At 45.3% G+C, this 27,620-nt stretch overlaps 2 protein-coding genes across 2 annotated transcripts in view; one reads left to right on the forward strand and one right to left on the reverse strand.

Annotated features, from left to right (window-relative positions):
- Positions 1–21: 21 nt before the first annotated feature.
- Positions 22–27,581, reverse strand: TMEM147 (transmembrane protein 147). The gene is made up of 8 exons (XM_033940228.1): positions 27,365–27,581; positions 21,913–22,063; positions 20,259–20,328; positions 19,869–19,934; positions 18,219–18,355; positions 3,426–3,510; positions 3,222–3,343; positions 22–911 (listed from the first exon to the last, which is right to left on the reverse strand). The coding sequence occupies exons 2-8, from the start codon at positions 21,987–21,989 to the stop codon at positions 791–793; spliced, it is 678 nt and encodes a 225-aa protein (XP_033796119.1). The 5' UTR covers positions 21,990–22,063; positions 27,365–27,581; the 3' UTR covers positions 22–790.
- Positions 27,289–27,620, forward strand: part of STAMBPL1 (STAM binding protein like 1) — a 93,944-nt gene continuing 93,612 nt past the window's right edge. The window contains exon 1 of the mRNA XM_033940220.1: positions 27,289–27,344. The gene's annotated coding sequence lies outside the window, so the exon portion shown is untranslated. The remainder of the gene's footprint in view (positions 27,345–27,620) is intronic.

A 27,620-nucleotide genomic window follows, 5' to 3' on the forward strand; every position in this document is an offset into this window, starting at 1 on the left:
ATATACTCGATGAAGAATATATACCTGTCATATAAACTGTTATTTGCTTCCTCTTTAGTATTATGGATCATGTGTCAAATCAACTTTGGAAAATAAACAATTTTTTAAAGAATTGTTGACCTTTTTTTAATGAACAATGCAAGGGCTGTAGATAGTAATGAAAGAAAGTCAACAAATAATAATGGCCTGTTTCTAGCAAAGCAGGAGAACAGCACTTAAAGGGCTGAGGTAGACATGTCTAAGAAAACTGCAATATTCCCAGTCATTTTTTCACATCCTCCATCCCCCTTCTAACTTATACTCTTCTCCTGGATCTACCTCCATAGCTTTCAGCATCAGGTTCATATTATTGTCTCAAATACAAGACCAGTTCCTCTTCCTTCAGTCAAATCACCTTCCCAGTCACTCTCCAGCAGGGTACTTACTACCTTCTGAGTCAACCCTACCCCTTTTCTCTGCAAGAAGTTCGTGTCAATATTTGGGCTACCACAGTGTAAGTACATTATGCTCACAACTCAGGCAGTGAAAAAAGCCCAAGCGGATTTATTACATAGAGAATTCAGCATACTGTGAAAAAATAAACAATTCTCTATAAAACACCTGAAGGAAATTCTCCTGCTTCCTTGAGCCTATAAATGGCTACCAGCTGCAACAGAAGTGGACCTCCTGTTACTGTCCATTTTCTAAGGCCTGAGTGACACACACTCCGGGTACCAGACAGAGCCACTTGGGGAAAGGCTTCACAGAGCAATTGAAAAGGTGTGGGGGGGGGGGGAGTGAGCAAAACAAGTCAGTTGATATGGACAAGTGTCACGAAGAGTGTGAGGGAGCTGAGGGAGAGGAGTCCAGTGATCAGGGCCTTCACCAGGAGGGCAGTCCAACTGCCTAGGAGGAAGAGGTGACCAAAGGATCTGGGAAGAAAAATGAGACACCTAGTTTAACCATTAAGGTAACAATTCTGTAAGTGTAGATGCCATGAGCACTTATTCTATATTGGCATCTGGTTGTCAAGCTACCATTACAGAAGACTAGCATAACCTGGTATCAGCATGCCTTACATTTAAACACAAGGGTGTACAGAGCTTACTGTATGCTGTGCATTTCATGCAACGCTAGGAGTCCTGTCCATGCCCCACCCACATATACACCCCTCCTTGCAGCTGTACAATACAGCATTTATGCATGCTCTCATAGAATAGTGTTTAGGGCATTTACGTGCATTAAGTATTTCTTTTCTCTGCACTTAAGCACATGAAGGGGTGTATACTTGTGAGCACCTAGTTATAGAATTGCCCTTTAAAGGTTTGTGTGCAACTCTCCCACTCTTACAAAAAACCAAACCTTTGTTCTGCAAATAATTTAGTGTATTGTAGCATGTACCCTTCTCATCAAAGCTGAACCTGGAGTCCCAGCAAAATCTTGGTTGCTAAGGCTTTGGCTTGTCAAATTGTTTACCATCACCATCAATTTAACTGCCCATTTATGATTCACTGATGAGTCTAGGGCACAAATAATTACGGGCCCTCTTCCCCATAACAAGGGTGCTCAGTGTTGAATTTAAAAATTCCTCAATGGTGGTAAATACACTGTTAATCTTTTATAAAATATTAAAAAGCTGTAATGTCTTCAAAGGTAAGGTAGACTGAAAGAGGGCTAGTTCTTCTCCAGCAATTAAAACAGTTGATGAGCACACTATGGTGGCAAGAGCTGAGAATTGCAACTCAAAATAATATCTTAATGCTTTATCTTGAGAGACAGGGACTTTGTGGCCTAATCACACACATACTGTAGATGCCAGCAAAGGCTATTGGGCCCACCCCACAATATTTCCTAATGCAGTTGTGAATACATCTATTCAGATGGGTTTTCAAGACTGCCACACTGAAGCTGCTTATGATAGATTTGTATAAATTGTAAATTCAGATTATGCAAATTTCTCTCATGCATTATACAGTTCTGAACACAAGATTAGGAAACACTGGCCTACACGATTGTAGACTAGGGCTAGATTCACAAAGAGCACAGATCCGATCCGTGTCCGGGGCTGATTCACCAATCACCCTCATGCAAATGAGGGCGATCGGAATCACACCCCCATCCAACTGTCGGGATCGCTCTCTAGTGATCCCGACGCATACGCAGACCATCTGTAGATGATCGGCACACGCTTAACAGCAGGCTCGGTGCGGGGAAGGGCAGGTGTCATGAGTCAACCCCCCCCCCCATCCCCCAGTGAGGCAAAACCGGCATCTCAAGTCAGCACTGGGGCTCACCGCAGAGGGCAGGGGGGAATCCTGAGGATCCTGGAAACCGTCCATTACCCATTTCCCTAATTTCGGTCTAGTGCACAAAACCGGAGACACAGTTTTATTAAACCCAAGATCTCCACCCTCGGTAGTAAGCTTGAGCCTAGATCCCCGCAGCCACTTCCCATTTCTGAGAAGGAAAAAGAACAAAAAAGCACATGGGAGGAAGAACTTGCCTAATAAAATCAGATAGTTCTGCCAATCACTGAGGTGTCTGCAGTGACATCTGTTCTCAAGCTCCAGTCATTCTGGCGGCAGTAGGAAGGCAGAGTCAGCAGACCGGGATCCGGAAGGGCTTAAGAGCAGTGACCTTTTTAAAAAAAAACTTTAAAAAAACTTTACTTTTGTTTCTTTTTTTCTTCGCGAGCCTGTGGTGTTAACCCACTTTAAACCCGTGGGTTAAAACTACGGGCTCGTAGTGCGGGGAAGGGCAAGAGAGATTTAGGACAGGCAGGAGAAGGTATTCGGGGCAGGCAGGAGAAGAACAGGAGATTGGGGCTGAGAGCAGAGAGGCAGGGCAATCGGAAAGGACCTCAGCGACTGGTCCTCAGCAGTCGCTTATTTTTGGATCGACCAGCCCAGTCGGTGTTGCTTTTTTATTTTAATAAATTGCTTCCTGCCTGCATTTGAATGCCGTTCCCCCTCATTTGCATGCGCGGATTGGAGGATGATCGGGACAAAGGTTAGTGAATCGAGTCGGAGGGAAATCGGGTCGTAAAGGGGTAGCTAAATGGTCGGAAGTTGATCGGTGGGCTTAGTGAATCTAGCGCTAGGTCATCACATTCCCTTGCCCAGTAAAAACAGCAAGGACGAGAGGGAAAAACACAAAGGAGACGTAGAAAGGGTGATAGGCAGATTAAAGGAGAAAAAGAGATTCTACCAGTGTGAGACAAGGAAATAAATACAGGGACTCACTCCATGAGGAAAGCTTTGTAGGTGCTGAGTCCCAGCAGGAACGTCACCGGCAGCCTGTAGTGTTTGGGGAGGTCGTATCTGGTAAACATCCACACCAATGCAGCCATAACAATATAATGAACCTGTGGAAAGAGCCATGACAGTTAAGACCCCACTGCTCAAGAGCACAAATGCAAAGTGGCAAAGCAAAAAAGGATTTTATACCAGGCTGATGTTGGAATCAATGCTCATCTGGATATATTTCCAATCAAACTCGATCCCACGGGCTCCAACCCAGAGAGGGATACACCTGAGAGAGATAAGAAAGCAGGATAGCTGAAGTGTGGAAAAAATGGCTGTAAAGGAATGTTTGGTCCATCTAGTCTGCCTACTTGTGTGCCTGCTTATTTTGCCACAGGCCTTACTCCATCTGCAGCACTCTCTTCCCCCTTTGGCACTGAGCTCCCTGCCTGTCAGTTTTAGTTTCTAACATCTCTGCTGGCATTTTCTCATATTCTAAGCATCCCTCCTTTCAGCTTCATAACACCTCTTGACTGTGTTTTTCATTCTATGGAAATTTTGCTATCCCTTTACCTTAATCAAGTCTTTTTCCAAGAATAGTTTTTCATCTTTATTCTATTTACAACTTAAAGGGCAGGCCATGCATTAACCTCCTTTAAACTGCTCCTGCCTTATCAATGTCCTTTTGTAACCAATATATTACCTCAAGGAGGGCTCTCTCCAGACACCTGTATGAAATGATTATTAGAGTAACACTTATTCACTCATAATGAGTAGCCAAAGAAATTCAGTTATGTTCAGAACAGTAATCAGAGTTATTCTTATATGTCAGACCAAATCAGTAGGACGAACCTAAGTGTTTAAAAGGCCGTAGCAAAACTCCCAATCATTGCATATTTTCCATATCAAAAATGATCTCCATCTTTAAAGCACTTATCTTATAATTGTAGATATAAAAATAGGTTGCTGCTTTAGGGTCCTGACGCGTTTCGCGGCTGCTGCCTCAGAAAACCCCGTTAAAAGATAGTTCCAATTCAACTTCAAATGAAATATGGTCTGTGAGTTTGAAAGCTGAGAGCCACTCCGGGATAACCCAGACACAAGTGGTTGAACTGCTGTAGGATCTGGGGTGGATTGCCAATTTCAGGACGAGCCACCTGGAACCAACACAATGCCTGGAGTACTTGGGAATCCTGTTCAACACTAAAGAGGGCCTTGTTTTTCTTTCCGAGCCAAGCAGGCTGAAATTCAGATGCCAGATCATGGATATTCTGGCGATGAAGACTCCAATGGCTTGGCATTACCTGCAAGTGCTAGGGTCAATGGTAGCGACCGTAGAGGTGATTCTGTGGGCAAGAGATCACCTACGCCCTCTCCAGTATGCGTTCCTGTCGTGCTGATATCCACAGAAGGACTCTCTCCAGGCGCAGTTATCCTGGACAATGGCAGCACGCCAGAGTTTGTGCTGGTGGTTCCATCCAGAGATGTTAGACAATGTCCTACCTCTCACATATCATTGTGTTTTAGGGACGTTGGTTGCCTGTGCAGAGGAAATGGTCCATCAACAGAATGAACCTGAGGGTCATTCAGTTGGCGTTTTAATCCCTCTGGAAGGCAAAGCAGTCAGAGTATTCTCAGAGAATGCCACAGCTGTGAAGTATGTTAACAGGCAAAGGGACACTAAGAATCCACCATTACAAATGGAGGCCCAGTGGTTGTTTCGCTGATCAGAAATACATCTGAAGGCCTTAACAGTGGCTTACGTAGCGGAAGTGGACAATGTACAAGCTGACTGTCTCAGTCGTCAGACTTGGATCTGGGGGTATCACAGAGAGCCTTCTCTTGCATTGTGAAATGCTGGGGACAGCCGTTGTTCAATCTGATGGCATCTGCACACATCAGAAGGCCTCATGTTTCTTTAGCTAAAGATTTGAGCGGGGAAGCACCAGCGTGGATGCTCTAGTCCCACCGTGGCCTACAAAGGAACTGTATGTATTTTCCCCATGACCAATGATAGGCCAGGTTATCAGAAGAATAGCAACCCACCACGGATTAGTAATCCTTGTAGCTCCTGATTGGCCGTGATACCCATGATATGCGGACCTAATGTGTTTGCAATGGGACAGCTGCATCACGAGATCTGTTGCAGGGTCCAATATACCTAGACAGTCCAGAATGCTTTGATCTTACAGCATGGCTTCAGTGCGAAAAGGATATTTGGAAGTGGCTATTGCAACCCTCTTATGATCTAAGAAGCCAGCGACTGTGTCAGCCTATGCTAAGGTTTAGAATGCTTTCCAGCACTGGTGTGCGGAAAAAAAAGCTAACGTATTTACCCAAAAATAAGACCTTAACTAAGGCTTATTTTGGGGTAGGGCTTATATTAGGAGCATCTTTAAAAATCATGCTAGGTCTTATTTTCGGGGAAACAGGGTAGATCCTTTCAGGGCACTAATTTCTAGAGTCCTGTCATTTTTCAGGACAAAATTTAGAAAGGCCTAGCAGTGGGTTCTTTCAAGGTGCAAATGGCTAGCCTCTCCTGTTACAGAGCAGGCATACAAAAAGAAGTCTGTAGCCAGATTCCTGAAGGGAGCTTTGTGGCTACACCCTTCAGTAAAACATCCATTTCCTATGTGGAATCTTAACACAGTGTTACAAACTCTCTATAAAGCTCCATACTAACCCTTAACAGGAAGAGATGGATTGCCTCAGTGAGGAGAGTCTCAAAACTTTAGGCTCTGTCATGCATAAAATCTTTTTTCAGATTTACAGAAGCTGGCGTATCTTTGCACACAGTGCCTTAGTTTCTGCTGAAAATAGTTTTGGCATTCCATGTAAACCAGAAAGTTTGACTACTGGCGTTTAAACAGGACAAAGTCTTAGTGTTGCTGGATGTAAGGAGTTTTTCTTCATTATCCTGATGTGACAAATGAGTTTTGTCTCTCAGATCATCTTTTTGCGTTAACCAATCATAGCTGTTGGGGAAGACCAGCCTCTAAAGCGTCTATCTCTTGGTGGATTTGCATGGCAATCTCATTGGCTTACACTGGTTGTGGTAAACAGCCGCAGATCCATCTGAAAGTCCATTCTACCAGAAGTGTGGCTGCATCATGGGCAGAGTCCAGGGCAGTGCCGCCTGATGAGATTTGCTGGGCCATCCTCTGTTCCTTTACTAAGTATTACAGAGTGGACATAACAGCACAAATGGACACCGCTTTTGGGTCCTCAGTGCTAGTCACAGGCTCATCTGTCCCACCCAAGACTCAGGGGCCTGCTTTAATCGTAGGCTGTTTGCACAGGAAGAAATAGGTTCTTAATGGGATATTCCTCTTTTCTGTAGAACAGCATATGATTCCTGAAGCCTCATCCTGTTAGATTTTGGCCTCAGACATAGGTGTCTCTAGAAGCTTATCCAATGGTGGTCAAGAAGTGTCCATATAATAAAGAAACAAAATTTAAGAATGTTTTGTAATCAGCCTCTTTGGTTAGAGAGCTACACAAGTGTTAGTGCCAGTTGCACACTGGTAGATGGCTTGTGGATTTTTAGAGTACTAGCTGTCCGATGCTCTCTCAATTTCTAAACAGTTGAGAAAAATGATGATCGAGTGGGCAAAGACTGGGACTAAAGCACCCATGGAGTTCCTGTTGTAGTCTTGTGAGACCACAAGAACTCAGTAGCACAGCTCTGCGCGGGGCAGGAGTGTAGGGAGATCGCTCCTGCCCCGCATCACCGCTAGATCACCAGGTAAGGTCCATGGGTGGGTCAGAGCCGGCCAAACGTTATTTGCAATTTTCCCTATTCGCGGGCTGGCTCTGCCCCTAACCCCCGCGAATAGGGAAGGAGAAGTGTATATATAAATATCTAGTAGTAGAGGAAGGAGAAATAATCATGCATAAATTATTCAAAGAAAAGATCTGTAAAGAATATTAAAAGGTAAATGTAATCCCCTACAGACAACTATCACATTGTGAATAATTTATGAGCACAGTAGACAACCGACCAATTTCATCTGCATGTTTAAGGAGAGATGAATTGATTGAATAGTTGCAGCCTAGGACAACAGATTATGGATGAGATGTTTAACAAGTATAGGAAAATCTGTTAAAAAACGGTATCTGTAGATTCTGTAAGAAAGATTTGAAAACTGTTGCTCATCTTGTAGCTGACTGCAAAGTTCTAACTGCAAAAAAGCACAATAAGCGGACATCTCATCCACATTACAATATTGCTGCATAAGAAAAGCACCAGGAGTCATGACTCAAAAGAGAATTATGGAGAATAAAAATGTTATGGTCTCTTGGGATATTCCAATTCCAACTAATAAAAAGCTGGATGCACAAAAAAATTAACGAAAGGGTGAGCAGACCACAAAAAGACTGCAGAAGCCCAAGATATGAAATACAAAAGGGTTCTGTGTTCAAAACCCTCCACTCTTAATGCATAATAAAGGTGTTTTTGTATTAATTTTTGCAGTCTTTTTGTGGTCCACTCACCATTTCCTCCAGTCTGGATTTTGCAGACCACTTGCCTACTTATTGGGGTTTTTTTTGCACCCCCTCCCCAACCCCCCCTTAAAAACCAAAACAGGTAAAGGAGAACTGTATTGATACCAAGAAGATGTAGTCCGGCCAAGAAAATGTGAGAAATATTTCCTTCAATTTTGGTGCCTCAAGTTTGATTAAAAAAGAATTTTCAAGCATAACTTTTACAACAGCATGTGAACTCCAGACAGAAGCTCTGACATGATGCAAGTACTACAATGAGCGTTGGCAGTAAATATGAGAGATAGATCACACTTCACATACCCTATCTTAGGAATGAGGTTCCTTAGTATGCACAAAAAGCACAGTTACTTACCGTAACAGGTGTTATCCAGGGACAGCAGGCAGATATTCTTAACGCATGGGTGACGTCACCGACGGAGCCCTCGGTACGGACCTTTTTAACTAGAAGTTTCTAGTTGGCCGCACCGCGCGTGCGCGAGTGCCTTCCCGCCCGACGGAGGAGTGCGTGGTCCCCAGTTAGGATAAGCCAGCTAAGAAGCCAACCCGGGGAGGTGGGTGGGACGTAAGAATATCTGCCTGCTGTCCCTGGATAACACCTGTTACGGTAAGTAACTGTGCTTTATCCCAGGACAAGCAGGCAGCATATTCTTAACGCATGGGTGACCTCCAAGCTAACAAAGAGGGAGGAGGGATGGTTGGCCATTATGAAAATAAATTTTGTAACACAGATTGGCCGAAGTGTCCATCCCGTCTGGAGAAAGCATCCAGACAGTAGTGAGTAGTGAACGTGTGAACTGAGGACCAAGTGGCTGCCTTGCAAATTTCCTCGATGGGCGTGGAACGGAGGAAAGCTACAGAAGCAGCCATAGCTCGGACTCTGTGGGCCGTGACAGCTCCTTCCAGTGAGAGACCGGCCCGAGCATAGCAGAACGCAATACAGGCAGCAAGCCAATTAGAAAGCGTCCGTTTGGAGACAGGGCGACCTAAACGGTTAGGGTCGAAAGACAAAAAGAGCTGAGGGGATGCTCGGTGAGCTCTGGTGCGATCAAGGTAGTAAGCAAGGGCACGCTTACAATCCAGCGTGTGCAACGCCTGTTCCCCAGGATGCGAGTGAGGTTTAGGGAAGAAGACGGGCAACACAATGGACTGGTTGAGGTGAAAAGCCGAGACCACCTTGGGAAGGAACTTAGGATGTGTACGCAGGACGACCTTGTCATGGTGAAAAACAGTGAACGGTGGGTCAGCAACCAGTGCATGCAGTTCGCTAACTCTCCTGGCAGAGGTGATGGCAATTAGGAAAAGCACCTTCCAGGTAAGAAGCTTGAGCGAAGTTGTGGCAAGAGGCTCAAACGGAGGTTTCATGAGTGCTGATAAAACCACATTCAGGTCCCAGACGACAGGAGGAGGCTTTAGAGGCGGCTTGATATTGAAGAGACCTCTCATAAATCTGGAGACCAGAGGATGAGCCGTGAGGGGTTTTCCGAGGATAGGCTCATGAAACGCAGTGATGGCACTGAGGTGGACTCTGATGGAGGTAGACTTGAGGCCAGCATTGGACAGCGAGAGCAAATATTCCAATATAAGTTCCACCGATAAAGAGGTGGGCTCATGATGATGCCGGAGACACCACGAGGAAAATCTGGTCCACTTCTGATGGTAACATTGGAGGGTGGCCGGTTTCCTGGAGGCGTCCAATATGAGGCGGACCGGGAGAGATAGATTCTCCGGAGAGGTCAGCCCGAGAGAAACCAAGCTGTCAGGTGGAGCGAAGACAGATTGGGATGCAGTAGAGACTGATGCTGCTGTGTAAGTAGAGTAGGAAACACAGGAAGAGGAATGGGCTCCCTGGAGCTGAGTTGGAGCAGGAGGGAGAACCAGTGTTGACGAGGCCACCGAGGGGCGATGAGAATCATGGTGGCTTTGTCCTTGTGGAGCTTGGACAAGGTCCGCAACATCAGAGGAAGTGGAGGGAAGGCATACAGGAATCGATCCCTCCAGTCGAGTAGGAATGCATCCGGGGCCAGACGGTGAGGAGAGAAGAGTCTGGAGCAGAATTGGGGCAGCTGATGATTGTGAGGTGCTGCAAAGATGTCCACCTGCGGAGTGCCCCAGCGAGCAAAGATGGAGAGAAGAGTTGGAGGGTCCAACGTCCACTCGTGAGGTTGAAGGATGCGGCTGAGATTGTCGGCCAGGGAGTTCTGTTCGCCCTGGATATAGACCGCCTTGAGGAAGAGATTGTGGGCTGTGGCCCAGGTCCAGATGCGTAGAGCCTCCAAACAAAGGGGGCGAGATCCGGTGCCGCCTTGCTTGTTTATGTAGTACATGACAACTTGATTGTCTGTGCACAGGAGGAGAACCTGAGGGCAGAGAAGATGTTGGAAAGCCTTGAGGGCGTAGAACATGGCCCTGAGTTCCAGGAAATTGATGTGATGTCGACGCTCCTGTGGGGTCCAAAGTCCCTGGGTGCGCAGATCTCCAAGGTGAGCTCCCCACGCATAGGGGGACGCATCCGTGGTGATGATCATAGAGTGAGGGGGCAGATGAAAGAGCAGACCCCTGGAAAGATTTGAGGAGTTCAACCACCATTGGAGAGATTGCTGAAGAGATGATGTCACAGAGATGGGATGAGAAAGAAGATCCGTAGTCTGTGACCATTGGTTGGCGAGAGTCCATTGAGGTATGCGGAGGTGGAGACGTGCTAGAGGAAGGACATGTATTGTCGAGGCCATGTGTCCCAGGAGGACCATCATCTGTCGAGCGGGAATGGAGGGATGTGTGAGCACCTGACGACAGAGATGGAGCAGAGTCCACTGACGACCGGAGGGAAGAAAAGCCCTCATTAGAGTGGTGTCCAGAACAGCTCCGATGAATTGAAGTCGCTGGGTGGGAAGTAAATGCGACTTGGGGTAGTTGATCTCGAACCCCAGGAGGTGGAGGAGAGAGATGGTGTGATGAGTAGCCTGTAGCACAAGTAGAGATGAAGGTGCTTTCACCAACCAATCGTCCAAGTAGGGGAACACCTGGAGGTTGTGAGACCTGAGGAAGGCCGCCACTACTATGAGGCATTTGGTGAAGACCCTGGGTGAGGAAGCGAGGCCAAACGGTAGCACCTTGTACTGGTAGTGACGGTGCAGTACCTGGAACCGCAGATAGCGGCGAGAAGTCGGATTGATGGAGATGTGAGTGTAGGCCTCTTTGAGGTCTAGGGAACATAGCCAGTCGTGCTGAGAAAGAAGAGGGTAGAGCGTGGCAAGGGAGAGCATTCTGAACTTCTCCTTGACCAGACACTTGTTGAGGTCCCTGAGATCGAGAATGGGACGGAGGTCTCCCGTCTTTTTGGGTACCAGGAAGTAGCGGGAGTAGAATCCCTGACCCCTTTGTTCTGGAGGTACTTCTTCGATGGCATTGAGAAGGAGGAGGGATTGAACCTCCCTCAAGAGGAGGGGGGTTTGAGATGAGTGTGAAGCAGACTCGACGGGAGGGTTGTCTGATGGAAGAGTCTGGAAGTTGAGAGAGTAGCCGTGGCGGATGATGTTGAGGACCCACTGGTCCGATGTGATGACCTCCCAACGGCTGGAGAATATGCTGAGACGACCTCCGATTGGTTGTGGAAGAGGTAGCGAAGGTGGAAGACTGGCTATGCCCTGGAGAGAAGAGTCAAAAGGGCTGAGACTGCTTTGCAGGCTGAAGAGGCTTGGAGGGTTGATTGGCCTGAGAACGAGCCTGGGCATGGTGCTGTTGTTGACGGGGCCGCCGAGGTTGTTGAGGAGGCGGATTGAGTGGCCTGGCTGAGAACCTGCGCTGATAAGACGACTGAGGCCGATAAGGTCGGGCAGGTGGAGCCTTCTTCTTCGGCTTGATCAGGGTGTCCCACCTGGTTTCATGGGCGGAGAGTTTCTGGGTGGTGGAATCCAGTGACTCTCCAAAAAGTTCATCCCCGAGACAGGGGGCGTTGGCTAGACGATCCTGGTGATTGATGTCCAGGTCGGAGACTCTCAGCCAGGCCAGGCGGCGCATGGCTACGGCCATGGCAGAGGCACGGGAGGTGAGCTCGAAGGAATCGTATATCGAGCGGACCATAAACTTGCGCAATTGAAGAAGGCCAGAGATGTGCTGTTGGAAAAGTGGAACCTTGCGCTCCGGCAGGTACTTTTGGAGGGCGGACAGCTGTTGGACCAAATGTTTCATATAAAAAGAAAAATGGAATGAATAGTTGTTCGCCCTGTTGGCCAGCATGGCATTCTGGTAGAGCCTCTTGCCAAACTTGTCCATGGTCTTACCCTCTCTGCCAGGAGGGGTAGAGGCATAGACACTGGAGCCCTGAGTCTTTTTTAAGGTGGATTCAACAAGAAGGGACTCATGGGGCAATTGAGACTTGTCGAACCCTGGGATAGGGATGACCCGATAGAGGTTGTCCAGTTTACGGGGGGCCCCCGGTACCGTAAGGGGGTTCTCCCAATTTTTGTAAAAAGTCTCCCGTAGGATATCATGTACGGGAAGCTTGAGGAACTCCTTAGGGGGTTGTTCAAAATCTAAAGCCTCCAGGAAGGCTTGAGATTTTTTTGAGTCAGATTCCAGAGGAAGGGATAGGGCTGCAGACATCTCCCTGAGGAACTTCGAAAAGGAGGACTGCTCCGGTTTGGAGGTGGCATCGGGTGCCGACGGGTCCTCATCAGATGAGGAGGGATCCTCCTCAGTACCGGGAGGGGACTCCTCCCATAAGTCAGGGTCCCGGACCTCTGGTGCATGTCGAGACACCGGGGTGGAAGGTGCGGTATGGTGAGTCTTGGATAAAGATTTTCCAGAGCGCACCGAAACGGTACCAGGAGAAGAGGACCGGCGTCGATCCCGGTCCCGGGAAGTATGACGCCCTGCCTGGTCCCGAGGAGGATCCGTCGTGGTATGGGAGTGAACCACCGGATGGGTATGAAGTTGCTCAGCCGAAAGTATCGGCATGGAGGTGTTGATAGGTACCGATGGGGTGGATACCGGGGGCTCGGTACGGGGCTCGGGCCGGTCTGGTACCGGAAGGAGCGGTGCCAGGATAGTGGGCAACAGGTGCTCGAGCTGTCGCTGTAACTGTTCCTGGAGTTGAACTTTTAAGATGGCCGAAATACGGTCATCTAGGGGTGGCATCGGAACCGCTTTCTTTTGCTTCGGTTCCTTAGATGCCGCTCCACGCCCCGGCGATGAGGAGGCCGATGAAGAGGCACTCACCGAAATCGGGGCGGAGCGCTTGCGGGGTCGGCGCGAGGCCGGCAAGGTCGGTGTCGCCACCGTAGTTGGAGGGCGCTCGAGGGAAGAGGAAGGCTTCTTAGCCGGCTTACCTGGCGCCAGAGACGCCGATGCGGGGTCGGGCGGTGTCGAAGTAGACGGTGCCGATTTCTGTGGTACCGCTGTCGATGTCGAGGAATCCATCGCCGACCCGGTGCCGAACAAAAGAGTTTGTTGAATTTGTCGGTTTTTAAGAGTTCTCTTTTTAAGAGTGGCACAGCGGGTGCAGGAGTCCGCCCGATGCTCCGGACCCAAACACTGCAAACACCAATTGTGTGGGTCAGTGAGGGAGATCGGGCGTGCACACCGCTGGCACTTTTTAAAACCGACCTGCGGGGGCATGAAGGGGAAAACAGCCTCCGCAAAATCGAACCCCGAGGCCTGTATAATGGCAACAGGCCCCGCCGGGGCAAAATCGAAAAAAGGGGAAAAAAGCAAAGTTTTTTTTTTTTTTTTTTACAATTGAAAGGAAAAAGAAACCCGAAGGCAAAAGAAGAAAAAATAGGGAAAAAAGCGCGAGCGGGAAGGCAAAAAAGTGGTTTCAACAGCCGTTGAAAAAACACACGCGTCTTCTTCGCTCCGCGGAAACGAAGAAACTGGGGACCACGCACTCCTCCGTCGGGCGGGAAGGCACTCGCGCACGCGCGGTGCGGCCAACTAGAAACTTCTAGTTAAAAAGGTCCATACCGAGGGCTCCGTCGGTGACGTCACCCATGCGTTAAGAATATGCTGCCTGCTTGTCCTGGGATAATGAACAAAGTTGAAAATATTGCTTCCAGCAGGTCTTCCCTGGAGCTTGATAAGCAAAGAAGATCATATTGGGACTCTATCACAAACTTTTGAGCATCAGCTCCGTGAGTGGACTCCTAACTAGTTGCTTAAGAACACTTCTTGCAAGAATTCCAGGATCCTTCTACTTCTAGCTTATCTTGAAATCTAAATTAGGAACACCTCAGTTTCCCATACTGTCTAGGTCAGGGGTGCCCACACTTTTTGGGCTTGCGAGCTACTTTTAAAATGACCAAGTCAAAATGATCTACCAACAATAAAATTTAAAAAAAACACAACGCACACTGTACGCATAGAAAATGTTAATTATCATTCCTATTCCAGGGTTTTTCAAAGAGGTCAAAGCAGATGACTCTGCACTATCACCTCAGTAACAACCATACAAAAATAGACAAATATACCCCCCTCCCTTTTTACTAAACCACGATAGCAGTTTTTAGAGCGCAGGGAGCTGCGCTGAATGCCCAGCGCTGCTCTCGATGCTCATAGGCTCCCTGCGCTAAAAAAACTCTATTGCGGTTTAGTAAAAGGGGACCTTAGTGTAAAATATAGACAGCAGATATAAATTGAGACACATTTCGATCACTAAATTTAAAATAAAATCATTTTTCCTACCTTGTCTGGTGATTTCATGAGTCTCTGGTTGCACTTTCTTCTTCTGACTGTGCATCCAGTCTTTCTTCCCTTCTTTCAGCCTGTATGCTTCCTCTCCTCCACACCTCATTCCCTCCCCCAACTTTTCCTTCCTCTCTCCCTGCCCTTTCTTTCTCTCTGCCTCCCTTTCCTTTTTTTCTGTTTCTCTTCTTTCCTTCTGTCTCCCTGCCTGCCCTTTTTCTTTCTTTCTTTCTCCCTGCCCTCCCCCAAGACACTGCCACTGCCATCGGGGACCCAAACTGCCATCGGGGACCAGGACCCAAACCGCCACCAATAACAGGCCCGAAAGCCGACGCCAATAACACGCCCAAAAGCCGACGCCGCCCCAACCTCTCCCTGCTTCGGCCGACCAGCATCGCGAGGAACTGTTGGGGGAAATGCTGCCGGGTCCTGCCTTCGCGGAAACAGAAAGTAGGCAGGACCCGGCAGCAAGAAGAGGAAATGCTTCACTAACCTGTCTCCCGCCTTAGCCCGTAGCGAACGCTTGCTTCAGGGCTCTCAACATGTGCGTGCCGGCCTCCCCCCCCCCCCCCCCCCGGACATAACTTCCGGTTTCGGAGGGAAGAGAAGAGAAGCCGGCACGCACACGTTAGAGCCCGGAGCATAAGTTCGCTAGGGGCTGAAATCTCCAAGCCGGTTTTTATGGGGTTTTTTTTTAATGTTCAGCAGCGGCAGATGACAGCTGGGCGGACCGCCCAGCTAAAAGGCCCTAGGGAGAACACTGGAGAGGAAGGCTGATCGGCCCATAGATCAGGACGGCAACATGAGTGCGATCGACTTGAGTTGCCTTCCTGAGCTACTGGTCGATCGCGATCGACGCGTTGGGCACCCCTGGTCTAGGTGATTATCATGTCAGTATTTGCTTCTTCTCTATGTGATGGTGGGTTGTAGATTACATAGAGTGAGCAAGGAGCAGCTGTGTGGCTCTGTATTGCCCTGAAGAAAGTGTTGAATATCTACATTCTAATAAATAAAAAAAACATTCAAGGCAATTTCCAGTCAAAGCATGCATAACACACACACATATGATATCAACACCAATAAAAACATTCACCGCAACTTCTTTTAAACATTCAGGAAAACCATTATTGTCAAACTCCAAATAACTACCCCACAGACAAACTTATAAATTCAGCATATCCTCCTACCCATTTGTTTTCCTAAAAATGAGTAACACTGTGCTAAACAAATGTGTTTTAAGCCTTCTTCAAAAGTATAGTTATCCTTCAAATGAAAGCCCTTTCACATTGAATTCCAAAACGTTGGACCAAGAATAAAAATTTGGTGGCCCATACACTTACTCACTGATCTAGCTAATATTCAGCCGTGGCAGTAACTATTTTATAACCGCTATTGGCCTTATTCCTAGATACCCAAGGACTATCAACTAATTGGAACCTGGAATTTTCAAACAGGAATGTATTATTCTAGCACCTCCAAGATAAATTGCCTGTTTGCTCCCCTCCCCCAAAGAAAAACCTTAAACTATATCCATATTTATTAACAGGATTCTTTGTTGCACCGGTACTACTACTAATAATCATTTCTACTGCTAGATGTACACAACACTGTACATTAAAACATTCAAGAGAATCCCTGCTCTGTAGAGCTTACAAACTAATCAAACAGACAAACAGGACAAGTAGGGGGTTAGGGAGTTTCTCCGACATGGGTGCTTTACAAGCGAGTGGGAGTTAGGAGTTAAAAGCAAGCTTGAAAAAGTGGGCTTTTAGTCTGGATTTGAATACTTCTAGAGACGGAACTTGACGTACTGATCCAAGCTGTCTGTTCCAGGCATATGGTGTAGCAAGACAAAACGAATAAAGTCTGGAGTTGGCAGTAGAGAAGGGTACAGATAAGAGAGATTTGCCTGATTAACTGAGTTACTGGGGAGGAGTATAGGGAGAGATAAGAGAGAAGAGATATTGAGGAGCTGTAGAGTGAATGCACCTGTAAGTCAATAAGAAGAGTTTGTTTGAACTGTATGCAGAAATGGATAAGGAGCCAATGAAGTGACTTGAGGAGAGGGGTAATGTGAGCATAGCGACTCTGGTGGAATATAAGTCATGCAGCAGAATTTTGAATGGATTGCAGGGGAGAGATGGTTACAAGACCTTTGAAAAGCAAGTTGCAGTGGTCTAGGCAAGAGGTGATAAAGGTGTGGACAAGAAATTTGGTAGTCAATGTAAGGATTTAATTCTGGTGAAAACCTAGCAAATTTGTTAACACTAACTGTAGGAATATACAACCTCTTATACTGAGGCCATCTAGAACCAGGACCTCCAACACCAAATGAAAATTTGCAGATAGCATGTAATATCTCAACCTATTTAACAACCACATTTTAAAAATACAGCATTCACGAAAACAGTTCTGGAGACACCTTACTACCTTCCATGGCCCATAACCCTCATTATCATCAATCTGCATGTAAAACATATAACCCAATTCTTTTTATGTAACTTGGTATCTCAATGGCTATTAATTTTTCTCAAAATAACAACACCCTCAAAAGCACAGGACTATAAATCACATCACATCACATCCATCCAAAAAGGAGAAAAGACCTCAGTGTCCAATAGGGGCTCTATAAGCTACCCACATAGACAAGCTAGTTTCAAACAAAATTTGATACTAGCAGACACATCCTTGGTCAAAAACTCCAAAACTATGAAATTCTATTTTTTCTTTTATCTTTTATTTTCAAAAATAGTCTCACTTATCAGTATAATTTATAATATTTTCTCAATAGAAGTCACTTAATGACAGGAGTTGAAGCGGGTGAACGATCGCTCAAATCCCCGAAGAAGCATATTAGCGAAACAGGGAGCCCTGTTGGATTATGTGGAAGAATGTTTAGCTTGAATGACTTTCAGCTTTTTCTCCACGGAGCAGTTTTTCCTGCTTTCTAAACCCCAGGACTACATTTTAACTACAATATTCAGATAAGTGACTTCTATTGAGAAAATATTATAAATTATACTGATAAGTGAAAGAGACTATTTTTGAAAATAGAAGATAAAAGAAAAAATAGAATTTCATAGTTTTGGAGTTTTTGACCAAGGATGTGTCTGCTTGTATCAAATTTTGTTTGAAACTAGCTTGCCTATGTGGGTAGCTTATAGAGCCCCTATTGGACACTGAGGTCTTTTCTCCTTTTTGGATGGATGTGATGTGATGTGATTTATAGTCCTGTGCTTTTGAGGGTGTTGTGATTTTGTGATTTGTTTGGACATCCTTTTCTTGAGTTTTTGGATTTTTGTGATATTATTTTTTCTCTACATAAACATACATAAACCTATTCCTCCACATGTTTTATTAACACTAGCTTAACCTTCCTGAAGGCACTTTATCTCGTAGAATGCATCTCCATGTTTTATTCTGCTAATCATGCAGAGACCACAGCTTTACATTATATTCATATCGAAGAAGTGATTTCATCTCTGGATACAGAAAGGCTTCTAAGAATTTCCAGTGCCACCTTAGACCTGGCATCTTACCCCCCAGCTACTCCCAGTCTCATTAGGGAATGTTATTCTTGCATCCCTCTCCCCATAGTACCAAATCTTCTCAGGTGAACATATCAATTCCTGCACCTCATCATTTACGGCCTCTTTTACAAAGCTGCGCTAGTGGCTGCACTGACGGCCCCGAAGCCCATAGAGATTTAAAGGGCTTCGGGGCTATTGCAGCACAGCTTTGTAAAAGAGGCCATTAGTCTTCAATCTCACTAGAACATAATGATTCAATAATCCATCCCCTCTCAAGTCTCACCGAGACATGACAAGTTCTGCCGTGGCCCAGCCTGTGGCTGCCACCATGATTTTGTATTCACCCTTGCCAGCATTCCTCGACATCACCAGGTGAAGTCCCACTAAGTCTGCCAGGTCCACTGTGGCCTTCATGAATTCCTGCAATGAGATAAGTACAACAAATATGTGTGAATCTGTGGTTTGCAGGCTAGTGAGAGTACCACAGTTTAATATACAAGTTTATGAACTCTGGAAACTAAGGGCCCAATATTCAGCCGTGGCAGTCACTATTTTATAACTGCTATTGGCCTTATTCCTAGATATTCAGTGCTAGGTCATGTCCCGATTCCAGCATTGAATATGCGGGTTTATGTGGCCGGCTATCCTGTTAAGTGCAATATTCAGCACTTAATCGCATAAAGACAGGACTGTGCTTTATGTGGTTCACTTATGTGGTTAATTGCTGAATATTGCTGTTTATTAACTGGACCACCCACAAAAATAGTTGGCATTGTGTTTGGCAGTTAGTCCTGGTATTCAGTGTCACTAACTGTTTAAGTGTAGCTGAATATCTGTGGATAGCCATGCATAAACGATTTAACAAGCCAGGAGTTGCTCCTGACCAGGTAAATTGTTTTGTAACATCAGGTCCTAAATGTCCCTGAGCAGGAATGACAAGAGTGGTAACTACAGGGTCCTCATGGTGCTAAAAACGTAGCAAAATAAAAGGGGCTTCAAGTTATTTCTCACTTTTAAATACATTGATGCAGGCTTCTGGAAGCTGTAGCGGCCCTGGACAAAGCTGTTATTTCTTTGATTCTTTTGACATGATTAAGGTATTAGACTCTTTAAAAATGAGAAAGGTGTCATCAGATAAGGACAGCTTGATTTAACTGAGCCCACAGTTCAGCCACAGATCCCATCTCCCTCCTTGCCTCTCTGCTACTAAGCTCCTTTTAAATTATGAACCATGCAGGTTCAAGTTCTGCCACTGTTTTGGCTACTATAATCTCCTTTAAAAGTTTGTGCCATATGTCCAGTATGGAGTGGAGTAATAGCCTGGTGGTTACAGCACTGGGCTTGACATCCAGGGGAGCTCGGTTCAAATCCAACTGCTGGTCCTCGTGATCTTGGGCAAGTCACCTTACCCTCCATTATCTCAGATACAAAATTAGATTTTAAGCGCTCCAAGAACAAGGAAACACTCACTGTACCTGAATGTAACTTAGCTTGAGCTATTATTGGAAAAAAAAAGTGTGAGCAAAATCTAAATAAATAATAATGTTAATATTTAATCACCAAGACATTGATGGACATGAGCTTTTAAAAACATATCTACATCTTTTTTTTTAATTCTTTATTCATTTTACATCTTACAACAAGAGTATCATAAAATAACATTTAAACTTATACATATTCTCTTGATTCTCTATCAATTTAACTTAAATCATAATATTTAAAGCCTCCCTCCCAACCCTACTAATTCATATGTAGTACATATATCATTTAATATATCTACCTCTTTATAAAGTGATAATGTATTAAATATTTATTTTGTACAGTTGAGAAAATTTTTACCTCAGTCATGTTTTACTGCAAGGAAAGATAGATTACCCTAGACTAGATAGCTTTGATTGGCAAATTCATAAGTAAATATAGTTAGTTAACTTACCCCAACAAAATCATACACCCCAACTCCGCCTTCCCATGTGGGAAAAAAAGTGGCTAAAAACAACATCTAGAACAGTAAAACAAGAATTTAGTATTAAAAAGTATGTAGAAAGATAACAAAAAAAAGAATCACTAAAAAGCAACACCTGCAATGATATACAGAGTAACATCTGCGGAACTATAATGAACATCTGTAGCAGCCCAAAAAAGCAATCTGCATAGCAGTGTACAAAAGCAGCAGCTGGAGCTGTAGAAAAGGTAACTTATATAGGGGAAAAATGATACATTGCATGTGGCTTACACACAACAGATGTCTGATTTTCTAGCCTATGTTGAAGGAATTGTGGCCCCCAAGATGCATAACCCATGCTAATCCTCTCCTAATCCTTACCTTGCACAACTGCACAAAGAGGTAGGTGGCTCCAGCCTGCACACATCTCCAGAAGGCGTTGTATTCTGACCTGATAGGGGATAAAGTTGGTTATCTTTGTCAAGATTATTTCCTCATAATGTGGGCTATGAGATAATAATTTTATAGAATTGATGATTATTATATATTATTGTAGCCTTTATCTCTTTTTATTTCTTTACCCTCTTTTTATGATCTTTAAATTGGTTTGATATATTTTTAGAAACATAGAAACATGATGCCAGAAAGGCCCATCCAGTTTGCCCATTATCTCTTCCTCTCTCTAAGAGATCCCACGTGCCTATCCCAGGCTTTCTTAAATTTAGACACAGTCTCTGTCTCCATCACCTCTACCGGGAGACTGTTCCACGCATCTACCACCTTTTCTGTAAAAAAGTATTTCCTTAGATTACTCCTGAGCCTATCACCTCTTAACTTCATCCTATGACCTCTCATTCCAGAGCTTCCTTTCAAATGAAAGACTCGACTAATGCGCATTTACACTATGTAGCTATTTAAACATCTCTATCATAGCTCCCCTCTCCTGCCTTTCCTCTAAAGTACACATATTGAGATCTTTAAGTCTGTCCCAATACGAATTATAACGAAGACCACGTACCATTTTAGTAGCCTTCCTCTGAACAAACTCCATGCTTTTTATATCTTTTTGAAGGTGCTGTCTCCAGAACTGTACACAATATTCTAAATGAGGTCTCAACAGAGTCTTATACAGGGACATCAATACCTTCTTTTTCCTACTAGCCATACCTCTTCCTATGTTTCCTAGCATCTTTCTAGCTCTTGCCATCACCTTTACAACCTGTTTGGCCACCTTAAGATCATCATATACAATCATACCCAAGCCCTACCCTTCTGTCATGCATATAAGTTCTTCACCCCCCTAAACTGTACCGTTCCCTCGGGTCTTTGCAGCCCAAATGCGTGACCTTGAATTTCTTAGCATTATATTTTAGCTGTCAAATTTCAGACCATTGTTCAAGCTTCACCAGGTCTTTCTTCATGTTATTCACACCATCCTGGGTGTCTATTCTAGTGCAGATTTTGGTATCATCTACAAAGAGCAAATCTTACCAGACAGCCTTTCAGCAATAGCGCTTATAAAAATGTTAAAAAGAACAGGCCCAAGAACAAAAACCTTGAGACACACCACTATTAACAACCTTTTCCTCAGAGCCATCTTCATTGATCACTACCCTCTGTTGTCTTCCACTTAACCAGTAGGAAGAAGTGATAGGAAAGCCAAAGATCGAAATAAGTTTGTAATATCACAGGAGGAAGAAAAACTTAAGAGACCAGATGGGCCTGGGGGTCTTTACTTGCATTTTAACATACAAATCTAAAGTATGTCAGCCAGTGCTGTGATAAGCCATACAAAATGCTTATTATCCCAGGAAAAGCAGGCAGCATATTCTCACATATAGGGTGACGTCATCCATGGAACCTGGCACATACTGTCTAAAGTGAACTGTCACCCCACATGTGAGAATATCTGCTTGCTATCCCTGGATAACACTTGTTACATGTAAGTAACTGTGCTTTCCCCTCCCCCCACCCCAAAGAAAGCAGGTTTATTTGCAATAATACAAATATCCTATAGTTTGTCTTCCGTACTCACAGTCCACTGCACTTGTAAGTGATGAAGTAGGGAAAATAAGCCAGAGCAAAACAGTTTCCAAAATGAAAAAGTGTCATTTCGGTGTCCAAGGCAATACCAGGAAACAGCTGCTGACTTCTCTATCACAGACAAAGCCTGCGACCAGTTCCTTCTGTGAAAGAAAGCACATTGTCAACTCCAGCACATACAATGTTTCTTGTGGACCTGGTGTCAGAGATCAGGTTGCATCATAGAAAACTAGGTAGTCTGACACCCTACTTCATAATCCAAGTCATCCTTTCAAAGGTAACTATGTATCCAGACCTACACTATGCTTTACATACTCCTACACTATCGGCCTTTTTTACAAAGGCGCGCTAGTGGCTGCGCTGCGCTAACAGCCCCGAAGCCCATAAGAGATTTAAAGGGCTTCGGAGATGTTGCCACGCAGCTTTGTAAAAGAGGCCATATGATTTACATAGTGATGCTTGGGCTTAACTAGAAGGATGGCTACAAACAGGAATGCAAAGTGGAAAGAATATGCACATTAACAAAACATGCAAAGCTTCACTCCAATCATACATAACAAATATTCCCCCAATGTGGTATAGTCATTTGCTATTTGTTATTCTTCATCATTTTATAGTTCTCTTAAATCATACAAATAAATTATTATCCTTAGGCTGTCCTTCCGAAGGCTTAGAGCTTGCCCCCATCTGTCTCTAGTTCTCTGCTATGGAAATAGTTAACTAAAAAAAGAATTAGCTATAATTAAAAAGAATCTCCAAGACTATGCGTCATCCAATGTACTCCCATAGAGAATTAAAACATCCCAGAACAGATGTGTCACAATGGGTTCTAGTAGGGTACAAATGTAACACAGATACCTACCCACTCCACAAAAAGTGACATCCCTACAAAACACCTGATGCACTGAAAAATTTATATGCTCCATAATTATTGTACATGGAATCTGATGAAGGGAGATATACAACGACATCCAAAGATCTCAAGATAGAAAATCCTTACTGCTCAGAAACTCTTATTAGAGAAGATTAGGTACCTACCTTGATAATCTTCCTTCTAGTAAATAAGCACATCATTCTTGAACCTGTGGGTAGTCAATCCCTGATCACGAGATCCTGTATAGAGAGACTCATTTACATTTTTCTGCTCCGCCTTCCATCACTCTGAGCTGTCCTGTATCTCCTCAATTCGTATCAAAGCAGATGGTCAGCCCTAGAGAAAACATGGGGGCACTCCCCGAGAAACGAGTCTGTTTTGCTCATATAAAATTGCAATATGAAACTATTAGAACCCATTTATAACGCATAATAAGGTGGAACAAGCCACCCACAACCTACACTAACCCTTGTTACTTCTTAATAGAGGTATCTCCCCTACCCTCAATCTCACAGGACAGAGGAAGAAACGAAATATCTGGCAATCCAGGTAGGGCTGAGACAAAAAAGCAGGCTAATGTACATCTGACAGGGCAGACTTTAAGAATTATGTGCCTATTTACTAAAAAGAAGATTACTGAGTAAGTATCTAATCTTCCCGTCTAGTGCAAATAGGAACATATGAAAAGTAGTCTCCTTAAGATAGGGTGGGACAGATGAGCCTGCTGACAACACTGAGGATCCGAATGCGGTAGCCAATTTGGACGCTACATTCACCCTGTAAAACTACGTGAAAATGTGGAGAGAGGACCATGTAGCTGCTCTATAAATCTCTTCAGGAGCAATCACCCTAGATTCCACCTAGGAGGATGTTATGCTCCTAGTGGAATGTGCCTTTAAGGATACAGGAGGTTGCTGTCTCCGATATAAGCTGAAGAAATGGTCATGCTTTTGAAGCTGGCTGGTCTCAATGGCTAGTACCCGTCAGCACAAAGAGATGATCTAACAGTTGAAACTTATTTGCCATGTCTAGGTAACTCAGCAACACCTTGCAGACATCCAGCAATTGTAGAACTTTGTCACTCTTCTTGGATCCCAAGGGTTGAAAGGCAGGCAACTGCACTTTCTTGTTGATGTGAAAAAGCGAGACCACTTTTGGCAAGAAGGAGGGGGACTGTATGTAATTAAACCCCAGTCTATAAAAACCTGAGAAAAGGTTCTCTGCAGGATAAAGCCTGCAGTTCAGACACCCATAGAGCAGATGTGATCACCACTAAAAACGCTGTTTTAACTGTCAGGTCCATCATCAACACTATCTCTAAGCGCTCATATGGAGCATTAAAAAGAGACCATAGAATGAAATTAAGATTCCACATTAGAAAAGGTCAATGTACTGGAGGATGCAAGCATAATGCTTCCTTCAAAAACCTGGAGACATCTGGATGAAGAGGTCAATGTCTTTTTATTAGACTGGGGCCTGAAGCATGAAAGTCCTGCACTTTGAGGGAGCCAACCACCAGACCTTTCTCAGGCCCCTCTTGAAGGAATGCTAGAACCAATTAAATCTGAGCCATAATCGGGTCATCACTCTTCTTTGCAAACCAGCCTTGGAAGCACTTCCAGACCTTCGCATAGGTAGCCAAGGTTGTCTTCTTCTTGGACTGTAGGAAAGTAGCAGGTCTGGAGGGACCAAAAGAATTCTGGCTTACCTCTCCTAAATGATTTCTAGTACCCAATTGTCTGAGGAAATCTATCCAAGTCTCCCAGTAATCCGCCAGTCCCCCCCCCAAATGTGGAGGGAAGGTTATTGGCCTGGCGTCATTGCTTTTCGGGGGCGTAATTGGGACGAGATCTAAGTGAATGGTGCTCCTGAATCTCTGTCTTGGGCCTTGAAAAGCCCTCTGACTGGCCGGTGCCCCTGAGAACTGGTGAAAGTGCCTCAAGCCACAAATATTTCCCCACCCGGATCCCCTTGGGACCCAAGGTCTGCTGTCTAGGAGCGTCTTTGGCTTAAGATCTTCCGCACGGACTATTAGATCATTGAGGCCCTTGCCAAAGAGCAACAGCCCTTTAAGTGAGAGCTTGCTCAATGTGGCCTTGGGGGCTAAATCTTCTCCCAAGTCCACGGCTGCTATAGATTCCTGTCTGACATCCTCTGCCTAAGAATCTAATTCCTCCAAAACTGAGGATTCACTGTGAGAGAGTAAAGGCATTGATTCTGAACCTCAGTCCTCCTAGTCCTTTTCCAACTGGACCTCTGGTTCTTGTGAATGAACCTGCTTTAGAGGAACTGTGCTCGTTGAAGGTAAACCCCCATGTGTAACCACTAGCAAGTCCCCAGATGGTATAAACCAGGGATCTCAAAGTCCCTCCTTGAGGGCCGCAATCCAGTCGGGTTTTCAGGATTTCCCCAATGAATATGCATTGAAAGCAGTGCATGCACATAGATCTCATGCACATTCATTGGGGAAATCCTGAAAACCCGACTGGATTGTGGCCCTCAATGAGGGACTTTGAGACCCCTGGTATAGACAGACCCTGATAATTCAGGTAGACTTCAAACATCAGACACACAAACTCAGGAGTAAAGCCCTGAACAGGATGCCCTTAGAGAGTGGCACGGGGACAGAATTTGTCCCTGTCCCCATGGAAACCATCCCATGTCATTCTTTAGTGTCTATCTCAACCTCAGTCCTTCTACACTAGCATTCTTCAATTCAAGGCTTGCAGGTCAGTGGCAGTATCCATTCATACTCTGATTCTTCCCTCTCTCCTTAAAGAATGACACAGGGATGGTTTCCTGTGGGGGTGGGGACAAATTCTGTCCTCATGTCCTTCTCTACAAGTCTCTCCTCATGGGCCTAGAGACGTCTGCATGGAAGCTCTTTGCCATAGATGCCGAGTTGCTCTTCGAGGGCTCTGGGAGGGAGGTTTGAACCACAAACTGAGCAACCTGCAACTTCATCACCCTTAAGCAGTGTCTTGCAAACTATTTCCAGCCGCAGAATACTAAACAGGTGGTCATGCATTTATGTCATCATCATGTCGATGTCTGTGCGAAGACCTTGCAGATGGGGCCTTCAGCCGGTAAAAGGGGGGGAGGGGTCAACAGGAGAGGTGTGGAGAGCAGTAAACGTGTTAGGGAGGAGGAGAGGTGTCGGTTTCTACAGGACGTGCCTTTCTCCCTGAGAGGCACATCCTGTAGGCAGTCAGCTGACGCCGACGACTCTCCTCCTTTCCAGTGTCTCACAGTATGCAGTTTGCTGCCCTTGAGAGATCAGAGGAAGCACCCCCTCCCTCCATGTGTCCCACAGCACCTGGACGCTTCTCAGTTGGCCATTCAGTGCAAATCTGGCATGAATCAGAGTTAAAATCTCCTGAGGAGTCCATCTTGGTTGATTTAAAGCAAAGTCAAAGTGTTGAGGCAGATAGAGGCTTTTTAGTCAATATCAGGAAATCTAAGATGGCCATCACAGCAACATTTTGGTGCTAAAAAACAGCCTGTCTCCCATACACTGCAATAGCCTGTACTCACAGTTATTTGCTGCAACTGGTAAACAGAGAAGACTTCTGCCCCAGACAAGCACATAAGTAGTCTAGATGCTTGTATCTTCAGGCTGCCAGTCAGATCAAAAGGTGGGCTGAGACCTCAGAACCTCACAGCAACACATGTATCATCAGGGAGAGGGAAACACCAGATAAACCCTCAGGACTGGCATGGGGCCAAACAACCTGCGCTAAAGCTCCAGATACCACCGCTGGCAGGCTGGCTAAGCTGGTGCCCTGCAAAAGGGGTTGCCTTGCTCACTACAGACTTCTGCTCTGAGAGTCTGTGTCTTCTTGCAGTCAGAGCTTCCCCGCTCTGCAGTGTTGAAAACCTTGAATTCCAGATTTTTAAAAAAAAAACCCAAAACAATAAACTAAAGCCAGAGCAGATCAGAAAGACATCTTCCAACAGAAACTGAGGAGCTAAAGCACAGCCTAGTGATGAAGGAAGTGGAGCCAAAAGGGTAGATGATACCTTGTACAAAACTCACAGTTAGGAGAGAATAACTTACTGGTCAAAACTTCTGCACTCTTTGCACTAGAAGGTGGTGTTGAACTATCTTGGAAATTGACTAATAGGAGAATAGAGGGTAATAATAAATGTAATTCATTGAGAGAAGAGTGAGTAGTGGATTGCCCTAGGGATCAGTCCTGGAGTTACAGACATTCAATATCTTTGTGAGCACTGTAGACAAAGGGTTAGAAGGAAAGATTTGCCATTTTATGGATGACATGAAAGCCTGAAATAGACACCCCAGAAACAATAGGCAAAATGAGTAGTGATTTAGAAAAACAACAACCAAAGAATGAATGGAAGAAAAGCTGTATAGCTAGAGTAGTGATCTAAGAGAACCGAAGATCCAGGGTTTAAATCCCACTGAGAAAGGACACTCCTTGTGATCCTGGGCGAGTCACTTAACCCTCTACTGCCTCAAGTACCAGACTTAGACCGTAAACCTTCTGGGGAGAGGAAAATAACCTTTTCTACTTTTGTTCCCCTAAAAGGTTAAATAATTTTAAAATACCTGGGGCCCGGGAGGTGTCGGGCAGCCACAGGTCCGTTGTTGGGGTGGCACGCAGCCGCGTGAGGAGTTCGCCAGGAGACTTAGCCACGTCGTGCCGCAAGAGGCTGGGCGGCAGTATGCTATAGCATCGGAAGACGGCTCGGGAATTACCGGCCGGACCAGGCCTAGCTCATATCACCGGGCGTGCGGGGAAGAATACGGCCTTCCTGGAGGGTCCGGGCGCATGTGTGATGACGTGAAACGTGCTGGCGCCATC

Source organism: Geotrypetes seraphini, chromosome 4, assembly GCF_902459505.1.
Source record: "Geotrypetes seraphini chromosome 4, aGeoSer1.1, whole genome shotgun sequence".
Classification (NCBI taxonomy): domain Eukaryota; kingdom Metazoa; phylum Chordata; class Amphibia; order Gymnophiona; family Dermophiidae; genus Geotrypetes; species Geotrypetes seraphini.